The sequence below is a fragment of the Archocentrus centrarchus genome, chromosome 7, assembly GCF_007364275.1.
Source record: "Archocentrus centrarchus isolate MPI-CPG fArcCen1 chromosome 7, fArcCen1, whole genome shotgun sequence".
Taxonomy (NCBI): domain Eukaryota; kingdom Metazoa; phylum Chordata; class Actinopteri; order Cichliformes; family Cichlidae; genus Archocentrus; species Archocentrus centrarchus.
The window spans coordinates 3,971,386-3,995,749 of NC_044352.1; the positions used below are offsets into that span (position 1 = coordinate 3,971,386).

The 24,364-nt window shown below is 39.6% G+C and overlaps 1 protein-coding gene across 3 annotated transcripts; it reads left to right on the plus strand.

Annotated features, from left to right (window-relative positions):
- Positions 1-987: 987 nt before the first annotated feature.
- Positions 988-23,304, plus strand: LOC115783244 (GTPase IMAP family member 8-like). 3 transcript variants are annotated; one of them, XM_030733980.1, is made up of 10 exons: positions 988-1,163; positions 1,675-1,789; positions 1,883-1,938; positions 3,287-3,346; positions 3,742-3,801; positions 16,797-17,411; positions 17,495-17,539; positions 17,640-17,696; positions 18,179-19,327; positions 20,840-23,304. In XM_030733980.1, the coding sequence occupies exons 3-10, from the start codon at positions 1,920-1,922 to the stop codon at positions 22,480-22,482; spliced, it is 3,648 nt and encodes a 1,215-aa protein (XP_030589840.1). In that variant the 5' UTR covers positions 988-1,163; positions 1,675-1,789; positions 1,883-1,919; the 3' UTR covers positions 22,483-23,304. The 3 variants fall into 3 exon arrangements, with proteins under 3 accessions (XP_030589840.1, XP_030589841.1, XP_030589842.1); XM_030733981.1 differs by having other exon boundaries at positions 1,752-1,789; XM_030733982.1 differs by lacking the exon at positions 3,742-3,801.
- Positions 23,305-24,364: the final 1,060 nt, after the last annotated feature.

The following is a 24,364-nucleotide window of genomic DNA, read 5'->3' on the forward strand; positions in this document are numbered from 1 at the left end:
CTCCAGCAGAACCAGGCTCAGGGAGGGGCAGTCATCTGCTGAGGGGGGAGAGACAGGACAAAAGACATGCTGTGGAAGAGAGCCAGAGATTAATAATAACTAATGATTAAATGCAGAGTGGAGTATAAACAAAGTAAATAAGGTGAATGAAAAGAAACAGTGCATTATGGGAACCCCCCCCCCCCAATCAGCCTAGGCCTATAGCAGCATAACTAAGTTCAGGGTCACCTGATCCAGCCCTAACTATAAGCTTTATCATAAAGGAAAGTTTTAAGCCTAATCTTAAAAATAGAGAGGGTGTCTGTCTCCTGAATCCAAGCTGGGAGCTGGTTCCACAGAAGAGGGGCCTGAAAGCTGAAGGCTCTGCCTCCCATTCTACTCTTAAGTATCCTAGGAACCACAAGTAAGCCAGCAGTCTGAGAGAGAAGTGCTCTGTTGGGGTGATATGGTACTATGAGGTCTTTGAGATGGGGCCTGATTATTCAAGACCTTGTAGGTGAGGAGAAGGATTTTATATTCTATTCTAGATTAAATATGTTTTCTCTTTCATTCCCAGATATACACTTCAAGATATGCGCTTCCTTTTCCTCCATTCCAAGAACAGTCAACAGAGTAATTGCTCAGGTAACTATGTGTGATAAGTTTATAATAAAAGACAAAGAACAGTAAGATATTGACTGCTCTGTGTGTGTGGACCACACACAGATTTTCAAACTAAAATGTCTTCTAATGGGATATTATAATAAACAGCCACAATTTAAGCTGCTTCATTTTCACCAAAGGTGTAGTCCTACTGGTGTTCCAGTTTAACGGGTTTTCATCTTAACTGGTGATGCTTATCCACATTTCTCAAATTTATTGAACTCATAAAAAATGGCCCATTGCTAAGAGCTACAGTGGGCCAAACTGGCTTCTTTTGCGGTCCTGTTCTGGCCCCCTAGCTACATGTTTGACAGTGCAGTCTGACGACTTCCGCTTTCATTACCTCAGGTAGAGTGTGGCGCAGCTAAAATTCAGGCATCGAATCAAATTCAACAAAACGATGAACAAACAAACAATGACTGCAGTCAGTGGGTGATGCGGATCGATCACAAGAACTAATGACTGCCTGCATAAGAACATAGACTTTCAAATAGAAAAAAAAATATAAAACGGACCATCGGGTGAGTAGATTTTATGTTCAGATTATTTTCGTGAAACTAAACCGAGCTGGGACCACTTTTCTCACTTACAGTTCAACAGATAGCGGAACAGAAATACACCTGACCCGCCGTCAGCTTAAGATGCTCTCAGGGTTGAATATTTCAGCTAAAATGCGGAACATCTGATGAAGAAATAGACGACGCCCTTCCGGGTTTTATGAAGAAGTCGACTTGTTTCAGTCTGTTGAATGGCCAAGAATATCAAAAGTTCATTATTCGTGATTCTTTCAAAGTTTGTGTGTTTTGTTTATTTGGATTGATAGGATTAATAACCGTGATTCTGCCAATAGTCTACAATTTCCATTGTTTGAACAAAAGCAGGAAGAAGAGTGGCAGAGCAAACAAAGCATGTTTCACTTACACTTTATTAGACTTAAGTCAGGAAAATGGTATTTCTTGTTCTGCTATAGTTAAAAACATGCTAAAGAATTTAAAGTGCAACCCTTAAAATATATTTTTCACTCACCAACAGCTGAACTGGACTGTACATGTTTTTATATTAATGGTTTTATTCATGTCCTGTGTGGATGATGAAATGCTACAAGACAGAGCTTTCTGAGAACTCAGTGGGCCACACTGAAACACGAGTAAGTATTCATAGCTTACCCAAAGACACAGTTGTCACTAACTCCATGCTCACTTGTAAATGAATCAAGTCTCTTTTTCATTTTTCCTTCCAGTTGAATTTGCCTCTGAAATTTTTAGCGGAGTGAGGTCATGGCTACTGCTGCACCTGGTCAGTCAGACTTCATTATTCTGGATAATACCTTGTCTTTTTTCCACTCTCTCTATATTACACAGAAAATGCACAGCTTAGGCCTACAGAATTGTTCAGGAAACACACAAAAACCTAATGAAGTCTCATGCAACAAAATATACTGCAGCTCGGTTACATAAACATCTTTTATTGTTCTGAACTTTGTGCTTTACAGCTGCACTGAAGAAGTTTCTCTGCATTCTTATGTTTCTCTTTCTGAGGTCTTTTTTGTCTTCTATACTATTTTCTAGGATAATTGGTGATAAAACAATCTTCAAGTTTCTGCTGGATCATTCCATCTCAAATCAGCACTGTTAAAACATTTTCTGCTTGACCATCTCCAATTTGCATAAACATTTTATGGTCCAAAGGTTGTACATGTAAAATGAGTGCTGGGAAATTGTAGTTTCATATACCAAATACATTTTTTTTGTATATTGAAACTTGTGGCAAAGCTTGAACATAAATATTTTAAAAACTATTAAAGCCTGAAGTTCTTTCTTTTTCTTGCTATCAAAATGAATCAGGATCTAGTATGGGCGGCTTAACATATGATAAAAAATAGTCCAGCACTCCAGAAAAGCACAGACTAATAAAAAGCCCTCCATATTACAAAAGACAACTGGTAACAATTCCCTGATTGCATATAGTTGTATTTTCATAATAGAATATTTTCAGCAAGAAATTCTTAGTCACAAAACTGAACAAAGTGTTTTTTTCTCCGCAAGTAGTCTTGCAAGGCTACATGGCACAATTGATGAAACTACCTTGCACATTTGAAAACATTCTTTTTTAGTTATCATTAGTGTACCATCTGGAAGCTCTAGAATTTTGTTATGTACAGATTAGGCTGCTATATTTGCTCAATCCAGCAAGTAAAGTAGAGTTGAATAAAAATGGTGTTTTGTGAATAAGAATTTCCAGTTAAAAAGTAAAGTAGTCTCACATTTCAATGTGTGAAAAAAAAGGCCTGAAAGTAGGTCAACAGACCATTTAAAAAAAAAAAATGTTTTTTTTAAATGTATGTATTGTATAAAATGTGTATGTATATATGTATGTGTGTGTACACATATAAATTTAGCTTCATTTTTTATATATATATATATATATATATATATATATATATATAAAATGAAGCTAAAATTTCACAGCATGTGTATATATACGTTAAAACTTTGCACCATTTAATTTTTGTGCAAATTGAAGAGAGTCGAGTAGAAGTCACATGTTGCTTTGAGATCGAAGGACCCTACTGAAAATGAAAAAAGCTACAGTTTGAAAGTCAGGTGTGATTACCTGTATTTTGTTTTCTTCTATATTTCTACAGAGGAAGAGGATGTAAACTGTCAACAACGCAGCAGAAGCCCTACAGAACTTCGACCTAACTGTGAGTCTCAATAATCTGATGAAAACCTTTTCAATAATATTTTTAAGTAACAAAGTACAATGCCAAAATATATTTTATTAGAGGATCTTAACATTACAAAGCAACAAACAAGAATAACATTAGAAGGATGTTACTGTATACCTGCTAGCATTTGCACTTTTCCTTTAGTCCCTTTCTTGAGTCCCTTAAAATTTGCAAAATCTGTGTTTATAACCTTCTCCATTCAAAATAACAAATCTGGATTTAATCTTTTTGATTTTTCTTGTTGTTAGCAAATGCAAAATATTGACAAATTTTGACAACTAACCCCTGTGAAAATATTTCATGTTCTAAAAAAAAGGTGCACATGCCTGGTGAGGTTAAGAATTCACGTTTATTTTTCTTTATCCTTTCAGTCAACACTAGCGAGCAACAAGTGAAGCGCCGAAGCAGTATTACACGTCTGCCACCTGAAAGTGAGTCAGACTAAACAATAAAAATTATACACTGCCTGGCTGAAAAAAAAGGTCACCACTCCAAAATTTTGTTTGACTGATGGCACATACTTCCCATTAGTGATGGGAATTCCAGTTCTTTTCAGAGAGCCGGCTCTTTAGGCTCGGCTCCCAAAGAAGAGCCGGCTCTTTCGGCTCCCAAATGGCTCCTTAGATTTAAATTTTTTTTTTTTTAAAGTGTAAAATGAATTACTATACTAATGTAAAAACATACATTAGGCCTATATCAAACATTTCTTTATATACTCAACATATAATAGAGTGCTCCAAATACAAATTATAAAACAAAAGATTGGAAATTAGAAAAAACAAAGGCCTTTGAGGAGTTGATCCTGTTTCTCCTGCCTGATGACCTGCCCTGTTTTGTTCTTCTAATTACACTGAGGGATGAACAGTTCATATACAGTATACCTATGTAGGTTGTTTGTGCAGCCTGCTCAATATTAAATTTTAAATTTGCAGTCTGCACTCTGTCTATCAGAATAATCCTTTAACGCCAGGCGATCGCTGCTGAATCGCGGGTTTCCTGACCTTACTAGCCGCGGACAGCTGATTAAGACATAGCATCTCACCAGAGTCAGCTGGTCAAAGGAACTTGATCAGATGACTTTGCACCGTAACTCCGCGACCATTCGTGCTATCGAAAAAATTCAAACGCTCAGAAATTACACTTCACAGTCATGTAGTGGTATTACGGTATTTGTGACTGGAAGTCCGCAAACGCCGGCACTTTTGAAGTACGCGGTGTCTCGTTCGACATGTTTGGAGGTATAAGGTTAAAATGTGTCCAGTTTTTTCTATGCTTTCTGTCACTCATTTTCCTCACCGTGTGTAGCCTCTATGTAACGCGCAACTTCCTCTGGCTCTTTCCTGTCTCCGAGCGCATTTTGCAAGAGCCCCTCCCTCTCTGGTGTTTGTTTACTCACTGCGCAGTGTGTCCGTGGACCCTCCCCTCCCGCTCAGTATAGACGATCATATGCTACCATTCATTTTAACCAATGGTTCCTTTATTTTGCGGCTTCCACAAAATAAAGGAAATGAACGAAAAGAAAAAAGAAACGGTTCACTATCAGGAGCCGGCTCCCATCATTCACTTCAAAGAGCCGGCTCTTAGATCGTTCACGACCGACCCATCGCTACTTCCCATGGCATAATTTCAATAAGCTTATGCAATGTCAGAACATTTGTTGCTATCCAGAGTTGCATTAATTTGTTGCCAAGATTTTGTATTGATCAATTAGTGCTGGCTCTCACTGCAGTATTGTGTCACTTCCTGTTCCTGTTCTGGAGCACAGTGGTGTTTTGCTGTCTGTTAGCTTTATAATCTGTGTAGCTTGATTCATCTGGATAATGACATATTTCAGTGTAAACTTCACATGCTTTATACACTCTCTGCTGAATCACGTGTATTCACATTATTTGCTTAGTCTGTTAGGAATCTGCTAGCCTAGCGCAGCAAGTAGCTTAGCTCTTAGCCCACTCACTAGCAGCATGGCTTCTTCTCCTGTCCCACCTGCACTTTCCTGCCCTGTGTGTCACATGTTTAGTTACTCCTCGGCAGAGGTGGCAAAAGTACCAATATTCTGTACTTAAGTAGAAGTACAAGTACTTGTGTTAAAAACTACTCTGGTAAAAGTACGGGTTCGACTTCTTTACTCAACTTAAAGTAAAAAAGTACAGGCTCTGAGTTGTACTCATAGTAAGAAAATAAAAGTAGTTCTGTGGAGGATATTTCTACAAGCTAGTTTTGTGTAAAGCTAACTGAACCACATTATATATTATTGTAAAAATATAAAATAATACATGAGAATACAAATGTTATTCCAATCAAAATTTTAATTCTAATGAATGCTCTCAGCTTGAATCTGTTCTGTAGGACACAAACTGTGAAAGGGAATTTAAACACAGCTCTGTTCTCTGTGTCCTCCATAGTAGAGGGTGACTGTGCCTCCACCTAAACACCAACATGAGGATACTCAGGGGTTACAGTGGGATTCAGAAGGTGGAGGAACCCTAAGATCAGCTGTAGTGGCTCTGCATGGGGAGAAGAATCACAACTTTCTATTGTGAGCTGCAGTAAATGATGTGCAGGCTGTGATCAGCTGACCTGCTGCTGCTGCTCTCTCCTTCCTCTTTATTACATCTTTCTCCATCTGAGTGAAGTTATCGCTCATTCTTTGCTCTCCCTGGAAATACAGCAGCTGGATCTTTTACCTAGCAGACACACTGTGCGACAAACTGCACACAATTTGTGCTGATATTTGTTGAGCATTTAGAAACGTTGCATTTAAAATTACCAGCCACAAATTACTGTCTTTATGCTCGCTCCTCTTCTGTAGCACTAGCTAAGATGCTGAAGTGCCGCAAGCACAACTTCGGCCCTCGGCCCAGCCCACTGTAACCCCTGATTATAGTACTATGAATGATAGATAAATTATACAGTTTTGCCCCTTTAATCTCTTTGTATGTGATAAGCCCGGCTGAGTGAGGATACGCCAGTACGATTGTCTCTTATGTTATTATTCCTCCATTTAGGCTCAGATCATTTGATGTTTAATGGTGCAGTGACCAGAAATGCAAACTTCTCTTAGACATGTTAACGAGTCTATTTTGAAAATGTAAGAAATAGAAAACACAGATATTTGTGTAAAAATGTAGGGAGTAAAAGTAAAAAGTAGTCAGAAAAATAAATACTCAAGTAAAGTACAGATACCTGAAAAATCTACTTACGTACAGTAATGAAGTATTTGTACTTCATTACTTCCCACCTCTGCTCCTCAGCCTCCTTTAGCAGTAACGGTTCTTGTAATAAATGTAGTCTGTTTGTAGCTCCGGAGGCCAGGCGCAGTGAACTGGAGACTTGGCTCCACACCCTGGAAAATCCAGTAGCTGGCCAGGCCCCTGTAGTTGGTGGGGACCATGGTAGCTTGGCCGACGTTCGCAACTCCCCAGCAGATCCCAAACAGCAGGGAAAACAGGCCGGCTGGGTGACTGTGAGGAGGAAGCGTTGTCCTAAGCAGAAGCCCCGGGTACACCACCAACCTGTTCACATCGCTCAGCAACACACCCACTGAGGAATTCAATTCAATTCAATGTTATTTATATAGCACCAAATCACAACAAACTGTCGCCTCAAGGCGCTTTGTATTGTGGGTAAAGACACTACAATAAAACAGAGAAAACCCAACAGTCAAAACGACCCCCTATGAGCAGCACTTGGTGACAGTGGGAAGGAAAAACTCCCTTTAACAGGAAGAAACCTCCAGCAGAACCAGGCTCAGGGAGGGGGGGTCATCTGCTGTGACCGGCTGGGGCTGAGAGGAGAGAGCCAGAGATTAATATCAATTAATGATTAAATGCAGAGTGGAGTATAAACAAAGTAAATAAGGTGAATGAAAAGAAACAGTGCATTATGGGAACCCCCCCCAATCAGCCTAGGCCTATAGCAGCATAACTAAGGGATGGTTCAGGGTCACCTGATCCAGCCCTAACTATAAGCTTTATCAAAAAGGAAAGTTTTAAGCCTAATCTTAAAAATAGAGAGGGTGTCTGTCTCCTGAATCCAAGCTGGAAGCTGGTTCCACAGAAGAGGCGCCTGAAAGCTGAAGGCTCTGCCTCCCATTCTACTCTTAAGTATCCTAGGAACCACAAGTAAGCCAGCAGTCTGAGAGCGAAGTGCTCTGTTGGGGTGATATGGGACTATGAGGTCTCTGAGATAAGATGGTGCCTGATTATTCAAGACCTTGTATGTGAGGAGAAGAATTTTAAATTCTATTCTAGATTTAACAGGGAGCCAATGAAGAGAAGCCAATATGGGAGAAATCTGCTCTCTCTTTCTAGTCCCTGTCAGTACTCTAGCTGCAGCATTTTGGATCAGCTGAAGGCTTTTCAGGGAGCTTTTAGGACAGCCTGATAATAATGAATTACAATAGTCCAGCCTAGAAGTAATAAATGCATGAATTAGCTTTTCAGCATCAGTCTGAGAAAGGATGTTTCTAATTTTAGAAATATTGTGCAAATGCAAAAAAGCGGTCCTACATATTTGTTTAATATGTGCATTGAAGGACATATCCTGGTCAAAAATGACTCCAAGATTTCTCACAGTGTTACTGGAGGCCAAAGTAATGCCATCCAGAGTAAGTATCTGGTTAGACACCATGTTTCTAAGATTTGTGGGGCCGAGAACAAGAATTTCAGTTTTATCTGAATTTAGAAGCAGGAAATTAGAGGTCATCCAGGCCTTAATGTCTTTAAGACATTCCTGCAGTTTAATTAATTGATGTGTGTCATCTGGCTTCATTGATAGGTAAAGCTGATTATCATCTGCATAAAAATGAAAATTGATGCAATGCTTTCCAATAATGCTGCCTAAGTGAAGCATGTATAATGTAAATAAAATTGGTTCTAGCACAGAACCCTGTGGAACTAAATAATTAACCTTAGTGTGTGAAGATGACTCCCCATTTACATGAACAAATTGGAGTCTATGAGATAAATATGATTCAAGCCACTGCAGTGCAGTACCTTTAATACCTATGGCAAGCTCTAATCTCTGTAATGAAATATGATGGTCAACAGATGACTGCCCCTCCCTGAGCCTGGTTCTGCTGGAGGTTTCTTCCTGTTAAAAAGGAGTTTTTCCTTCCAACTTTCACCAAACGCTTGCTCATAGGGGGTCGTTTTGACTGTTATTCTGTGTAATTATTGTAGGGTCTTTACCTACAATATTCACCTTGAGGTGAATGTTTGTGATTTGGTGCCATACAAATAAAATTGAATTGAATTGCATGATAGGACAATTTGACAACTGCTTCACAAGCACATCCCAAAGATTCTTAATGGAGCTGAACTGGATCTGGTGGCCAGTCTATGTGTGAAAATATCTCATGCTCCCTGAGCCACTCTTTCACAATTTGAGTCCAATGAAGCCTAACACTGGGCCTCATTTACTGGTATGTACATGTAAACATTCGTGTTCTGCGCAGAAAATGAGTTTGCACATAGAATCACCACTGACTTTATGACATGTACTGGCCAGTTTTATTCTTACTGCTGTGTATATGTAAATTTTAAAGAATGATAAAAAAGTGGTGGCATTATTATTATTAATAATAATATACAGCTGTAGTATTAATTTTAAAAACTTGTTTAAATTTCCTAAGACTGCCAGGCCTTTATTTCTTCATGTGCATGGTCAGATCGACTTGTTCATAAAGTATGAAGAAGTTTAGTTCCAGATTTGTGTGTGCACACTGTTAGTAGTTGAGGGCCATTGTCATCTTGTAATGTGACCATACCATCAACAAAGCAAAAAAAAAAAAAAAAACCATGGATGTAAAAACCTGGTCTTGATGATATTGTTTGTTTGGGGCACATGGAGTGGCTTGCACAAGTATTCATACCCCTTGAACTTTTCCATATTTTGTCACATTACAACCACAAACATAAATATATTTCACTGGAATTTAATGTGAAAGACCAACACAAAGTGGTATACAATTGTGAAGTGGAAAGAAAATTATACATGATCCAAAACATTTTTTACAAATAATAAACTCAAAAGTGCGGTGTGCAAAAGTATTGAGCCCCCCTGAGTCAGTACTTTGTGGAACCACCTTTTGCTGCAGTTACAGCTGCAAGTCTTTTAGGGTATGTCTCCACCAGCTTTGCACATCTAGTGACTGAAATTTTTGCCCGTTCTTCTTTGCAAAACAGCTCAAGCTCAGTCAGATTAGATGAAGAGTGTTTGTGAACAGCAGTTTTCAGATCTTGCCACAAATTCTCGATTGGGTTTAGGTCTGGACTTTGACTGGGCCGTTCTAACACATGAATATGTTTTGTTTGAAACCATTCCATTGTAGCCCTGGCTTTATGTTTAGGGTCGTTGTCCTGCTGGAAGGTGAACCTCTGCCCCAGTCTCAAGTCTTTTGCAGACTCCAACAGGTTTTCCTCCAGGATTGTCCTGTATTTGGCTCCATCCATCTTCCATCCATCTGACCAACTTCCCTGTCCCTACTGAAGAGAAGCAGCCCCAGAGCATGATGCTGCCACCACCATATTTGACAGTGGGGATGGTGTGTTCAGAGTGATGTGCAGTGTTAATTCTCCGCCACACATAGCGTTTTGCATTTTAGCCAAAAAGTTCAATTTTGGTCTTATCTGACCAAAGCACCTTGTTCACCATGTTTGCTGTGTCTCCAACATGGCTTCTGGCAAACTGCAAACTAGGGATGGCACGATACCACTTTTTTATGTCCGATACCGATATTTTACATTTGGCTATCGGCCGATACCGATATAAATCCGATATTTAAAATTGATCCAGGCATTTAAAAACATAAAAAAAAAAAAAAAAAAAAAAAGAAGTCAACAGTCTCTCACACAACAAAATCAAAGTCTTTTAGTTGTCCCACATACAAGACTAAGGACCAGGGCGGGCAGAGCTTTTTAGGCAGGAAGCTCTGGAACTGTTTACCACTCCAGCTCCATTTAGCTGACTCTGTGGCGTCATTTAAAAAATAGTTGAAAACTTTTCTGTTTAACCAGGCTTTCTGGTTTCTGACTTTATTTTTATTCTTTTTCTTTTAATATGGTAATGTTATTGTGTTTTTAACATAGTGTTTTCTGGGGGTGGGGGGTGATATTGTGTTTTAATTATTGTACAGCGCTTTTCTGTCTGTGAAAAACGCTATATAAATAAACTTTACTTACTTATAACAATAACTATCACCTGAATCCTGTTGCTTCTGTGTGAGAAGGTGATGCTTATGGCATGTTGCAAATTTCATTAGGGCTGCAACTATCGATTATTTTAGCAATTGTGTATTCTATTTATATTGATTACCCAAGTAACTGGATAAGAAATACTTTTTTTCATATTAACAGTTCATCTGCATATTTTAACTTCTGTACTGCAGTTTTTCCCTGTGTTAAACAAACAGGGTGGATGGAGCAGCTACAAATGTCTCTTTTCTTCACTTACTGATCAGGTGGTTGATGAAGGACCTCCAGCTGTTTCCCAGTAAAGGTTTAATGGAGGTTACAGGGACGAAAAGGCTTCTTTTGGACACTAGAAAAACATTTCCTTCTGCTCCATCTGAGCGCGCCGGCTCCGCCTCTTTCCGCTCGTGCAGACAGACTGCACGTAAATCAGCTGACTGCTGCTGTTGCGTCATCAGTGTTCACGTGAAAAACTAGGGGCTGCGTGAGCGCAATCTTGTAATGCTTTATATTTTCAACCATTCTCCTAAATACGTTTCTACTGCAGGTCTATATTTAGTCACAAATCAGGGATTAAAGTATCAAAAATATTTTGACAGGGAAAGGGTTCTTCCGGTACCGGACGGTCACCAGTGCTAATAGCTGCGCTCGCTAGCAGTATGTCCGGGAGCTGAAGTAGAGAAAAAAATAACAGCTGATTCTCAGCACAGCGAGCACAACACACAAACAAGGCAGAGAGCGGTGGAGGCGGAAAAACATGTCAGCGATGATCGCTCAGCGTCAAAGGGAATCCGTCGCAGCGACGGAGGATCTGAGGGGGTTGTTTTCTAACTCCTGATCCTCCACTCCATTCCAGTAGGTGGCGGTAATGCAGCTCTAAGCTGGTTTGGTCAACCGCAAACCCACAAGAAGAAGAAGACGACTGAGCCCTGTAATGCAGCTAATGTGAGCGAAACGTTATTTAATGTATCGGATTACATTTTTTTATTTCTTTCCGATATTCGATCCAGTAATTTAGGCCAGTATCGGACCGATACTGAATATCGGATCGGCGCATCCCTACTGCAAATGAGACTTTTTATGGTTTTCTTCTATGGTCTATGGTTTTCTGGCTTTCTTCTTGCCACTCTTCCATAAAGACCACATTTGTGCAGTGCACGACTAATAGTTGTCCTGTGGACAGATTCCCCCACCAGAGCTGTGGATCTCTGCATTTGGTCCAGAGTCACCATGGGCCTCTTGGCTGCATCTCTGATCAGTGCTCTCCTTGTTCGGCCTGTAAGTTTAGGTGGACGGCCTTGTCTTGGTAGGTTTACAGTTGTGCCGTACTCTTTCCATTTCCGGATAATGGATAGAACAGTGCTCCGTGAGATGTTCAAAGCTTGGGAAATCTTTTTATAGCCTAAGCCTGCTTTAAACTTCTCCACAACCTTATTCCTGACCTGTCTGCTGTGTTCTTTGGACTTCATGATGCTGTTTACTCCCCAATCAGAATCAGAATCAGAAGGTTTTTATTGCCATATGGGTGAACAGGTTCACCGCATTAGGAAATTGCTGCGGTACTTCGTGCTTACAGAAAAAACAAATAAGTATAAAAAGTATAAGACAATATACAAGTATACAAATTGCAAATATACAGAGATATTAGAGCTATAACTATAACACAATATTACAAAATTACAAAATATACAGTGCAGAGACTAATTAAAAGATAGAAGAATGTAGACTATATTCCACTAATATGTACATCAGTGCAGTCAGACAGGTGCATAGACATAGGGTCATCAGCGTTTGTGGAGGGTGGTGGTAACAGTCTTAGGGTAATTGTTCATGAGTCCAACAGCAGAGGGGAAGAAACTGTTCTTATGGCGGGAGGTTCTGGTCCGTATGGACCGTAGCCTCCTGCCTGAGGGGAGAGGGTCAAAAAGTCTGTGCCCAGGGTGAGAGTGGTCGGCTGTGATCCGACCTGCACGCCCCAGTGTCCTGGAGGTGTACAGGTCCTGGAGAGATGGGAGGTTACAGCCAATCACCTTCTCAGCAGAGTGCACAACGCGCTGTAGTCTCTGTTTGTCCCTAGTGGTGGCTCCAGCGTACCACACAGTGATGGAGGAGGTAAGGATGGACTCAATGATGGCAGTATAGAACTGCACCATGGTCCTTGCTGGCAAGTTGAATTTCTTCAACTGCCGCAGGAAGTACATCCTCTGCTGGGCCTTTTTGACGACAGAGGTGATGGTGGGCTCCCACTTGAGGTCCTGGGTGATGGTAGTTCCCAGGAAGCGAAAAGAGTCCACTGTGGTAATGGGGGTGTCAGTCAGGATGATGGAGGGTAGAGGGGCTGTGTGCTTCCTAAAGTCCACTATAATCTCCACTGTCTTCTGGGCGTTCAGTACCAGGTTATTGTGGCTGCACCAGGACACCAGACGTTTGACCTCCATCCTGTAGGCTGACTCGTCCCCGTCTGAGATGAGTCCGATGAGAGTCATGTCGTCTGCAAACTTAATAAGCTTGACAGACTGGTGGTCAGAGGTGCAGCAGTTGGTATACAGGGAGAAGAGCAGAGGAGAGAGGACACAGCCCTGAGGAGTGCCAGTGCTGATGGTCCGGGAGTCCGAGACATTCTTCCCCAGCCTCACGTGCTGCTTCCTGTTCATCAGGAAGTCAATGATCCACCTGCAGATGGGATCTGGCACGTTCATCTGGGACAGCTTGTCTTGGAGGAGATCAGGGATGATGGTGTTGAAGGCAGAGCTGAAGTCCACAAACAGGATCCTGGCGTAGGTTACCTGGGAGTCCAGATGCTGTAGGATGAAGTGCAGAGTCAGGTTGATGGCGTCGTCCACAGACCTGTTGGCTCTGTAGGCAAACTGCAGGGGGTCCAGAAGGGGGGCTGTGAGGGACTTGAGGTGGGACAGCACCAGACGCTCAAATGACTTCATGACCACAGAAGTCAGTGCCACAGGTCTGTAGTCATTTAGTCCAGTGATCCTTGGCTTCTTGGGGACAGGAACAATGGTAGCGGTTTTAAAGCAGAAAGGCACGTGGCAAGCCTCCAGTGAGGAGTTGAAGATATTCTCTTAACCAACCTCTGAGGCCGTCACGGAGCAGCTGTATTTGTACTGAGATTAGATTACACACAGGTGGACTCTTTGTAGTCATTAGCAGTCATCAGGCAACTTCTGAATGCAACTGGTTGCACTCAGAGAAAAGGGGGCTCAATACTTTTGCACACTGCACTTTCAGTTTATTATTTGTAAAAAGTGTTTTGGATCATGTATAATTTTCTTTCGACTTCACAATTGTATACCACTTTGTGTTGGTCTTTCACATTAAATTCCAGTGAAATATATTTATGTTTGTGGTTGTACTTTTGCAAGCCACTATACATTGTTCAACCTAGAACTCCAGTCCAATTTGCTTAGTGTAATCCAGGAGGTGATTTTCTTTTCGGCCTAGGCTTTCTCTCCATCTATTTATCATACAGAAATTTTTCTCACCCCCTGGGTGTAGTGGTGTGTGTGTTCCTCAAGCTTGTGTCCTCTGTCAAAGGCCCTGGAGTTTGAGAATTTCTGTGCAGTATTTTAGCTGTTGCTAGGACAGCCCTTGGTATTTCTGTTACTTCTCGTACTCCTTTCTGATTTTACTGTTGGTTAAGATTACAGTCATGACAGATTTGGCAATCTTCTGCTCCTTGTCACCCACCACTGTTTCTGGTTGGTTGGTCAACATATGCTTGTCTGGAAATCAAAGTCTCACATCAAAGTCTCAAATCAAAGTCTCACATGACCTTAGCCCTGCTGTTTCAGCCACCTTCAGTAATGTCTCCCATCAGACAGTTGGTTGAACCTCTCAGTGCTGTTCCAGCTTCCCAGAAGAGTGGCTCCAGGCACAACATCAGAAGTGTCTGCCTAAAAGAGTGCAGCGGGAACAGCTAAGATTCTGGGCTGAATCCTCAAAACTCCCAGGCTTTTATACTTGTATATAAAAATAAAAACACAGACATACACACACACACAATGTGAATATGTATGTATGAGTACTTTGTAAAAGTACTCATACAAAGTCTTGAGCCACCTCTCATTTCTTTATATTTGCTAGAAAAATGTGAAGTAGGTGCAGCAATTTTTAGAAACATGCAGACATAAATGAAAATAAGGTATATAAGGCAAAAACAAAGTTTGTATCATTTTAATGAGCTTGAAAGCCGATATTTGGTATGACCACCTTTATTCTTCACCATAGCCTGAACTGTTTTAGGTAATCTTGCTTATTTTTTTTAAATTTATTTTATTTATTTAACCTGGAAAAACACATTGAGATTAAAATCTCTTTTCAAAAGTGACCTGAAAGCAGACATACAAGTCAACAGGATAAGATTAAACACAGGATAATCAGGTATAAAAGCGTGTCATTAAAAATCAAACAAAACATCTATAACTTGATTTGTTCACTTGCAGATTATTTTAATGTGTCTTAAACTCATGTATTAAGATCAGGTCCTTAAGTTTAAGGTCTTTTTGTAGTTCATTCCATGTAGAAGGAGCAGCAAATTGGAACACTTTTTTTTGCCTGTCTCAGTCCTGACCTTGGAAACAGACAACAACAGAAGATCCTGTGACCTCCGAGTGTAAGGACCTGAACTCTTCTGTTGCAAGTGGGTCTGAAGATAAGAAGGAAGCAGCCCTAATACACACACACATATATAAAACACACCAATGCTTTAATCTGCAAGCATGAAGGGAGGACCAGCTGACATGCTCATACAGCAAACAGTGACGAGTAAAAGCTTTAGAATTTAAAGTAAGTCTTAATGCTCCATGATACACAGTGTCCAGAGCATGTAGACTCTGAGATGAAGTGTGCAAATACAGAACATCACTGAAATCAAGCACAGAAAGAAATGTTGCAGCAACCAGTCTCTTTCCTGACTCAACTGAAAGACATGATTTACTTTGACAAAAAAACCCAGCAACCTCTGTGTAATGTCAATATAGAGAATGAAAAGGAGTGGTCCCATGACTGACCCCTGTGGCACTCATTTAGTTAATATAACTGAAGATGAAATTAGAGCCTCAACGTGCACACACTGAGTCCTCTTTGTAAGATAGTTTTCAAACCAATTCAGTGTCTGCTCTGACAAACCCACTTCTCCAAGTCCTGTTTTAAGAGAACTTGATCAACAGTATCAGATCCTTTGGAAATGCCTATAAAAAAGAGCAACACAATGCCATTTATTCTCAATTGAATTAATAAAATCATTAAGAACTTTAAGCGCAACTGTTGCTGTACTATGCATTTTTCTGAAACCTGTTTGAAATTCAGATAAAACTTTAAGATTCATGAAATCCTTAATTTGGCAACTAATAAAGGATTCTAAAATCTTAGCTAAAACTGGCAATTTGGTGATTGGCCTAATATTGTTTAAAACAGTAGGGTCACCCCCTTATGAAGGGGAATGACATAGGCAGATTTCCAAACCTGTGGGATAATATTTGTGACAAGTGAGAGATTAAAAATATGAGTGAAGAGAAGGGCAATAAAACCCACAGCTAGCTTTTACAAGTATGGCTCTAACTTGTGAGGGCCAGCTGGTTTTGTAACATCCAAGAGCTTTATGTACCTCAGATGTACAGATGGGAAAAACTAAATTTATCATTTGTTAGAGCGGGAAAGTCAGAGTTGAGAGTAGATAGACTCTGAGTTAGGTGTTGTAAGTCAAAGAATGTCCCAGAATTTTTAATATGCTCACTAAATCAATCTCTCAGGTCCTGTGTCAGGTCTTTGCTGGATTTATTCCTGTCTCTTAAGGAAATGACTTTCAGATACTGTTCATCTCCTTTAGATAGATTTTTAGGACTGTCACTTCTTCTTTTGTTATTTGTTTTTTGACCCCCCCCCCCTTTTTTTTTTTTTAATTAAAGAGAAATTACAGACCACGCAGTCTGACAATAAGTGAAAAAGCAGCCAATGTTCAAAGAAAAATGTTGATAGACCTTCAGAAAGCTCAGAGAACTATTACTCAAGATCACAAAAAAAAATACAATGACATCTGGCTCATTGAAAGTAAAATTTAAAGAAATGAGGGGTGGCTCAGGACTTTTTCACACCTTTATTTTTCTAGTTGGCATGCTCAGAGTGGTATGGATAGATAGATGTGTATTATCTAGCTATCTAATTATTCTTGTGCTGCTAAGATATTGGTATATGTAATCTTACATAAGGAATTTTCTTCTCAGTGTCTGAGATGCGGGGTGTTCTGCTGGGGAGCAGCTGGTCCAAAAGGAGTACAGTGGGGAACTGCATACTGGGAGAGACTGCTTTCAACACTGAGGAAGAGTCAGATACATGTCTAGCAGTCAGTGCAGTAATTAAGGAGAAAAAAATAGTTCTCATTAACACTTCAGATCTGAACATCTCTGAATACAAACTGACAGATTTGATAGAAAACTGTGTGAGGCTGTCTGATCCTGGACCTCATGTCTTCTTGCTGGTTCTGCAGTCTGAAGACTTCACAGAGCAACACAAACAGAGGCTACATTCAGTCTTTGAAGTCTTCAGTGAGCAGTCTTTTCACCATGCATTGGTACTGATTTCAACACCCAGAGAGGAGAGTTCAGGTCTCATAGACAAATATTTACAACATCCAGTGTTCGGAGAAATGATCCGAAAATGTAGAAAGCAGTTATTGTGGCAGAACAACCTCGAACGTTCAGAGTTGTTACATTTATTGAACCAAATTGTTAAAGACAACGATGGGAATCATGTCAGTTGTGATATGACTGAGGACACAAAGACGGAGGTGGTCAGCAGTGAGGGGGATGCAGTCAGTGTGGATCCTGCTGGAGATGCTGGTAAGTTCAGGAATATTTACATATGTTAAATTTGAATATAACATTCCAAGATATGCTGAGAGAGATTATTTTTTTGTTTAAAGGGGGCTATTCTTTATGGAACTCAGCAAAACACATAGGGAAAACACGTGAGTAGCAACAAATGATCAAAGACCTCAATGGAAAGTATTTCTTTTAATTTAACTTCCTTTTTGTTTTGTTTTTGATTTTGTTTTTTGTTTTTTGCAGTCATCAAGTCCTACCTCCCACAGATTCTATCACCAGCAGGAAGTACAGTCAAACAGTGTAAGTAAATAAATTCAGCTGTCATGTCATACAAGGTCTTGAATAACCAGGCCCCATCTTATCTCAAAGACCTTATAGTACCATATCACCCCAATGGAGCACTTTACAATAGAACTTTTCAATATAAATGTGCATTTGTTGTGATTTGGTGCTATATAAATAAAATTTAATTGAATCAAGGTGAATACAGTGAAATAGGAACTTAGAGAGGTCCCAAGTGGAGAAATCAGGCAGCAAGAACATTTTAGTGTGTTTGTGAAATCTAGACAACCAGGAAGTGCATGTCAGATAAAGATCAGATTATCATCGAGAAAAAAAGAATCAGCTTATTGATCATTGACCTACAGCCAAGTTAGTTGTCTTCTAATATATCACATATTGTACATGTATTGTTTTATAAGTGTTTTTTGTCTTTAAATCTGTTCATATTTAATTACAATAAATCACCTTGTCTCTTTCTCTCCATCTTTGTTGTTTTGCAGTCACAGCTTTCAGGATTGTGCTGCTGGGGAAAAGTGAAGACAAAAAAACTAAACTTGGTAACGTCATCATTGATGGTCAAGGTTTTAATTCAGAAAAACAGAAGCTTCCTGTGGCCTCCTGTGGAGAGTGGAAAGGAAAATCTTTAACAGTGGTAAAAACACCGGACTTGTTCAGTTTTCCTGAGCAGATGGTAGGAAGGAAGCTGAAAAGCTGCACAGATCTGTGCTTCCCTGGACCAAATGTACTCCTGCTGCTGGTGAAGCCTTCTGACTTTAAGGAAGAAGACAAAGAGAGACTGAATTTTATCCTGAGCTTGTTCGGTCAAGATGTCTTCAGACACACAATGGTCATCATAACACATGAGACACTGACAAGTCCTGCAGTGAATCAGCTGATTAAAGACTGTGGAGGGAGACAATATAATATGTTTAAGAGTGATCGTAAACAGTTAATGGAGAGTATTGAGAAAATTGTGCATGAGAGCAAAGGAGACTTCCTCACCTTCACTGAAGAATTCACGAGACCAAAATCTGAACCGATCAAACCTCCTGTAAACCTGGTTCTGTGTGGGAGGAGAGGAGCAGAGAAGACTTCAGCAGCCAAGGCCATTTTAGGTCAGTCAGAGCTTCATTCAGACTCCACAGGGTGTGTCAAACATCAGGGAGAGGTGTGTGGACGTTGGGTTTCCCTGGTGGAGCTGCCTGCCTTGTCTGAAAAACCTCAGGAGGCAGTGATGGAGGAATCACTCAGGTGTATCTCCCTCTGTGATCCTGAGGGTGTCCATGCCTTCATCCTGGTCCTACCTGTGGCTTCTCTCACTGATGAAGACAAGGGAGAGTTAGAGACCATCCAGAACACGTTCAGCTCTCGAGTCAATGACTTCACCACGATTCTGTTCACTGTGGAGTCAGATCCTGCAGATCCTGCTGTTGTTGATTTTGTAAGAAGGGACCCAGATATGCAGAAGCTCTGTCAGCGTTTTGGAGGAAGATTTAACATTTTCAACATCAAAGACAAAAAGCAGATCCAAGATCTGTTGGCCTCTGTGGATGATATTCAACCAACCTGCTATACAAATGCAACATTTTTACGTGCCCAGATGGTAAAGATATTACAACTTGAGGAGCTAAAACAGAACAAAATCACCAGTAAGTGCTTTGAGTGATTTGTTTTTTGTATGGCCACAAATAAAATGTTCTGACTGCTGCATGTTAAATTAACCAAACACATTATGGTGAATCAGGTCTTATTGTTTCTACTCTAAGTTTCTGTTGGCTTGTGTGATTTTGCTTACATACTACAGAAAACACATTTCATTCAATTAAAATATATATTTGAATGTTTTTATCAGAAAAAAAGGCTTATGTGATCATATAGTTTCAGTCTAAAGTTTAAACAAACTTTAGACTGAAACTGACGAACTACAAAAGAAATGTATAATGAAATACATGACTGACTATGCTACTATAAGTTCTGTAAAAATAATGGAACAAACATAGGCACTAATTATTTCACCAATTGGGATTCAAATGGCCACAACCCAGCCCCAGATGCTTATCTGGGGCTGGGTTGCGGCCATTTCTAACTCTCCACAGAAAAGGGATGAATGGTATTTAAATTAATGTTACTGATTTAATTTGCTTCTTAACATTTTCCTTTGAATCAATTATTTTATTTAACTCATTTAATTTCTATATTTATAATTTACTACTTGTATGTAAGTAGTAAATTAAAAATGTATATTATGAATTTGACCTTTGGTTATTAATTCAGATACTGACAGGCAAGGTTACATTCAAAAACCTTTCTTTGGTCAGGATTATATGAGCTGTCCCTGTGTGGTGTACAGAAAATAATCCCCTTCTTCCACATGATTGAAAATCAGCATGTCTCTGTATGCCAGTAATTAAGATAAGATAAGATAAGATAGTGTTTATTTGTCACATGCACAGTTATACACAGTACAATGCACAGTGAAATGTATTTTGTACCTGCAACCTTATATATACACACACATATAAATAAGAAGAATAAAAATTAAAAAAAAGTAATTCACACTATACACTATACTCTATATACTATACACTATACACACTTTTTAAATTATAATATTTACACTGTGCAATAATGGTCCAGTTAGGGCTCAGAGTTGAGCAGACGGATGGCTTGTGGGTAAAAACTCTTCTTCAACCTTTCAGTCTTAGCCCTCAGGCAGCGGTAACGCCGGCCTGATGGGAGCAGGGAGAAGAGAGAGTGTCCGGGGTGGCTGGGCTGTTTTAGGATCTTCATGGCCCTCAGCCTGCACTGCTTGGTGTAAATGTCCTGCAGGTTGGGGAGGGTGGTTCTGATGGTCCGTTCAGCTGAGCGAACCACCCTTTTTAATTTTTTTAATTAATTAAAACATGCTGTTTTGACAGTATGACAGAATAGTTTCAGGTAGATGAAATTAGTGCCTTAGTTAAACTGCAATCTCCTGACTGGAAGCAGAAAGTTTTGTTGTAAGATATACATACTTGATCACAGCACTCTGATGTCAATCAGCCCCATGATACAGAAATAAAATCACTTTGGCACTTTTTTTCCATATTACATGAGAGAAAATGACAATTGCAAATTGAAGTGAGAATGAATTAACAAAATGTGTTTAAACTCTGTTACAGCTGCAACTGATGATGAGAAACAGAGGAAAGAGCCTCTGAGGATTGTGCTGATAGGGAAGACCGGCACTGGAAAGAGCACTTCCGGAAACACTGTTCTAAAAAAAAAAGTGTTCAAAGCGGCAAATAGCCCAACGTCAGTCACCAAGCTTTGTCAGAAAGTACACGGTGAAGTGGACGGTCGCCCTGTTGTTGTGGTCGACACTCCTGGCCTGTTTGATGACAGTCTGTCACATGAAGAAGTTAATGAGGAAGTGGTGAAATGCATCAGTCTTCTGGCTCCAGGACCGCATGTTTTCCTGCTGGTGTTACAGATTGGCAGATTCACACCAGAGGAGAGGGAGACACTGAAACACATCAAGAACGGTTTTGGGAAGAATTCAGAAAAGTTCACCATTGTGCTTTTTACTGGAGGAGATTCACTAAAATATGACAAAGAGACCATCGAAGATTACATTAAAAGAGGAGGTGATTCCTTTGAGAAGCTGATCTCTGACTGTGGAGGAAGATACCATGTGTTCAATAACCATGAGGAAAAAAATCACACACAAGTCAGTGAGCTGATAACAAAGATTGACACCATGGTAAAGGAAAATGGAGGCGGCTGCTTCACCAATGAGATGCTGCAAGAAGCTGAAGGAGCGATCAAGAAGGAAATGAAGCGAATCCTGAAGGAGAAGGAAAAAGAGATGAAGAGAGAACGAGAAGAACTTGAAAGAAAGCATGAAGAAGAAATGCAAGAAATGAAAAGAAGAATGGAAGAAGAAAAGAAAAAACTTCAGCAGGAAAGAGACCTGAAACTGAAGGAGATGGAGGAAAATATAAAAAAGGAACGTGAGGAGCGAAATAAAGAAAAGAAAATGAGAGAAAAAGAGGATGAAAAACGCAAAAAGGAGGAAGAAGCATACAGACAAATTATGAAAATGAAACTTCAAATGCTGGATAAACAAATTCAGTCAGAAAAAGAGGAAAAGAAAAATGTGGACAAAAAACTGGAGGCCAGCAGAGAAGAAATGAGAAGAAAAAAGGAGGCGTGGGAGAAAGAACAAATGAAATGGTGGGAGAAGAAAAGACAAGATGATGAAAAGAGACAGCAGGAGGAGAAAGAAAGAATGGAAAAACTTACAGAAATTCACAAGCAGAAAAAGGAAAAATATGAAAAGAAAAGAGAAGTCGAGGATCAGATGAGGAGAGAACAGGAGAAGAAAGAACGAAAACAACTGGAAGAAAAACTGGAGACTCTCGAGAAGACATATGAGGAGAATGCTAGGAAGCAAGCTGAAGAGTTCAATGAATTCAGAGAGAAACAAAAAAAGGAGTTTGCAGCTCAGAAGGAGCATCATGAGAAGGAAATGAAAGATAAAGATGAGAAGTATGACCTGCTAACAGCACTCGCAGCTCACAATGAAAACCAGAGGAGACAAAAATACCAAGAAGACATCAGTAACTTAGTGAAGTGTGTGTCCAAGAGGAGTGAAAATCTGAAAAAAATCAAAGACTTACTGATAAAACATGATGACCAAATGATGACGGTGAAAGAGGAGGATAAAGATTATCTGCAGATAATTCATCATAGAGAAATAAGTGAATTCATACAGAAACTTCTGAATGAAGTTGAAACAGGATCTTCCTGCAGCATTTTATGAGGTGAATTGTGCCTTTTGTCAGAGCTCAGCTTCTTCTGTTTGTGCATTTATAGATGAAATTTCAGTAGAAAACACCACATGTTCACAGCATCAAATCTTTAAACAGATTATGAGTGATACATTCTTAATATTAGAGGCTGAATGGACACTTTGTACTACATGTACTTACATGTGGAAGCACAACAGATGAACTGCTTTTGATTTTCTGATTGATCACCTGTACATGCTGTGCTTGACATGTGAACAATCTGCAATCAGCTGATGGATTTTTATTTTGTTCATAATTAGAGTTAATACAATATCATAAAAGTACAATCATAAAATCCTATGAGCAGATATTTTATTGCTGAATGATTTTTTTTTTTGTCATTAAGTAATGTCCTGCACCCGCTCATAATGACTGGATGATTGTGTCTGTGTGTACTTCAGGGTCAGATGTGTGAGTTGAGACATCCTGAATTAACCTCATGTCTGTATTACTGACCTGTCAGCTCAGATTGTCAGCATCAGTAGCATGTAATATGAGACTGTGCAGCTGCTGGTTTGTTATCAATTTTTCAGTTTTAAAAGTTGATTGTAAAAAAGAGTTGGTGCCATAAGCTGCTGTGCTCATCTTCACCTTTTACTCTGTATTATATCCTGTTTTGTTTTCTTTAGTATTGCTTTGAGTATTTGCAGGCAGCAGTTTATTAAACTTTCTAAATGTGTGGCTGAGTTAAATAGAAAATTTTGCTTTGTCACAGCAAATATTCAACATTGAACATGACAATGATCCTTACTGTTCATCACATGATTATTAAAAAATAAAAATTATTTCTTTCATGTGTCTTTTGTTTTGTTATATGAAAAACACAAGTAATTTGAATGGTTTTCCCTCTTTGGTCTTTATAAAATTTAATAAATATTGCCTGTATTTCTCTGCAGACTTCTGTTAAATGCTGAAGGCAAACAGACTCAAACCCAACTAAGCTCACAGTTTTCTTTAGCACCTCGTGCTACATTATCCCAGCTACCTTTGCTTAATGCTTAAAAAGATAAATCTAAGTAGAGGGTGTCTGTCTCCTGAATCCAAGCTGGGAGCTGGTTCCACAGAAGAGGGGCCTGAAAGCTGAAGGCTCTGCCTCCCATTCTACTCTGAAGTATCCTAGGAACCACAAGTAAGCCAGCAGTCTGAGAGTGAAGTGCTCTGTTGGGGTGATATGGTACTATGAGGTCTTTGAGATAAGATGGTGCCTGATTATTCAAGACCTTGTATGTGAGGAGAAGAATTTTTTTCTTCCTGTTTATTCTTCTTTTGGTGCAAAACAATTGAAATTTTGTTTATAACCTTTTTTTCATGGAGTTACAACCATGTCCACTCAGCTGGACACCATGCATTTGACTATTGAACCAGAGAAATATGTATTTAACAAACCAGTAATAAAATGATATTGCATACTCAGATCCACTGTCACTACTGCCAGCATTGTCTCATCCTGATCATGTTAATTACATTCAAATAACAAAAACAGAAACTTCCCAGGACTGGTCAATAGTAGCAGTGTATGAAATGATGCACAAGCATCCACTGTGTTGGCTCATATGCAACTATAACAAAATGTATGCATTATGTTTTTATAGAGTCCAGCTTTTGATTAGTTGTCCACTGTAGTGATCACTATGTATGAAAGGGTTCAATTCTAATCTAGATTTAACAGGGAGCCAATGAAGAGAAGCCAATATGGGAGAAATCTGCTCTCTCTTTCTAGTCCCTGTCAGTACTCTAGCTGCAGCATTTTGGATCAGCTGAAGGCTTTTCAGGGAGCTTTTAGGACAGCCTGATAATAATGAATTACAATAGTCCAGCCTAGAAGTAATAAATGCATGAATTAGCTTTTCAGCA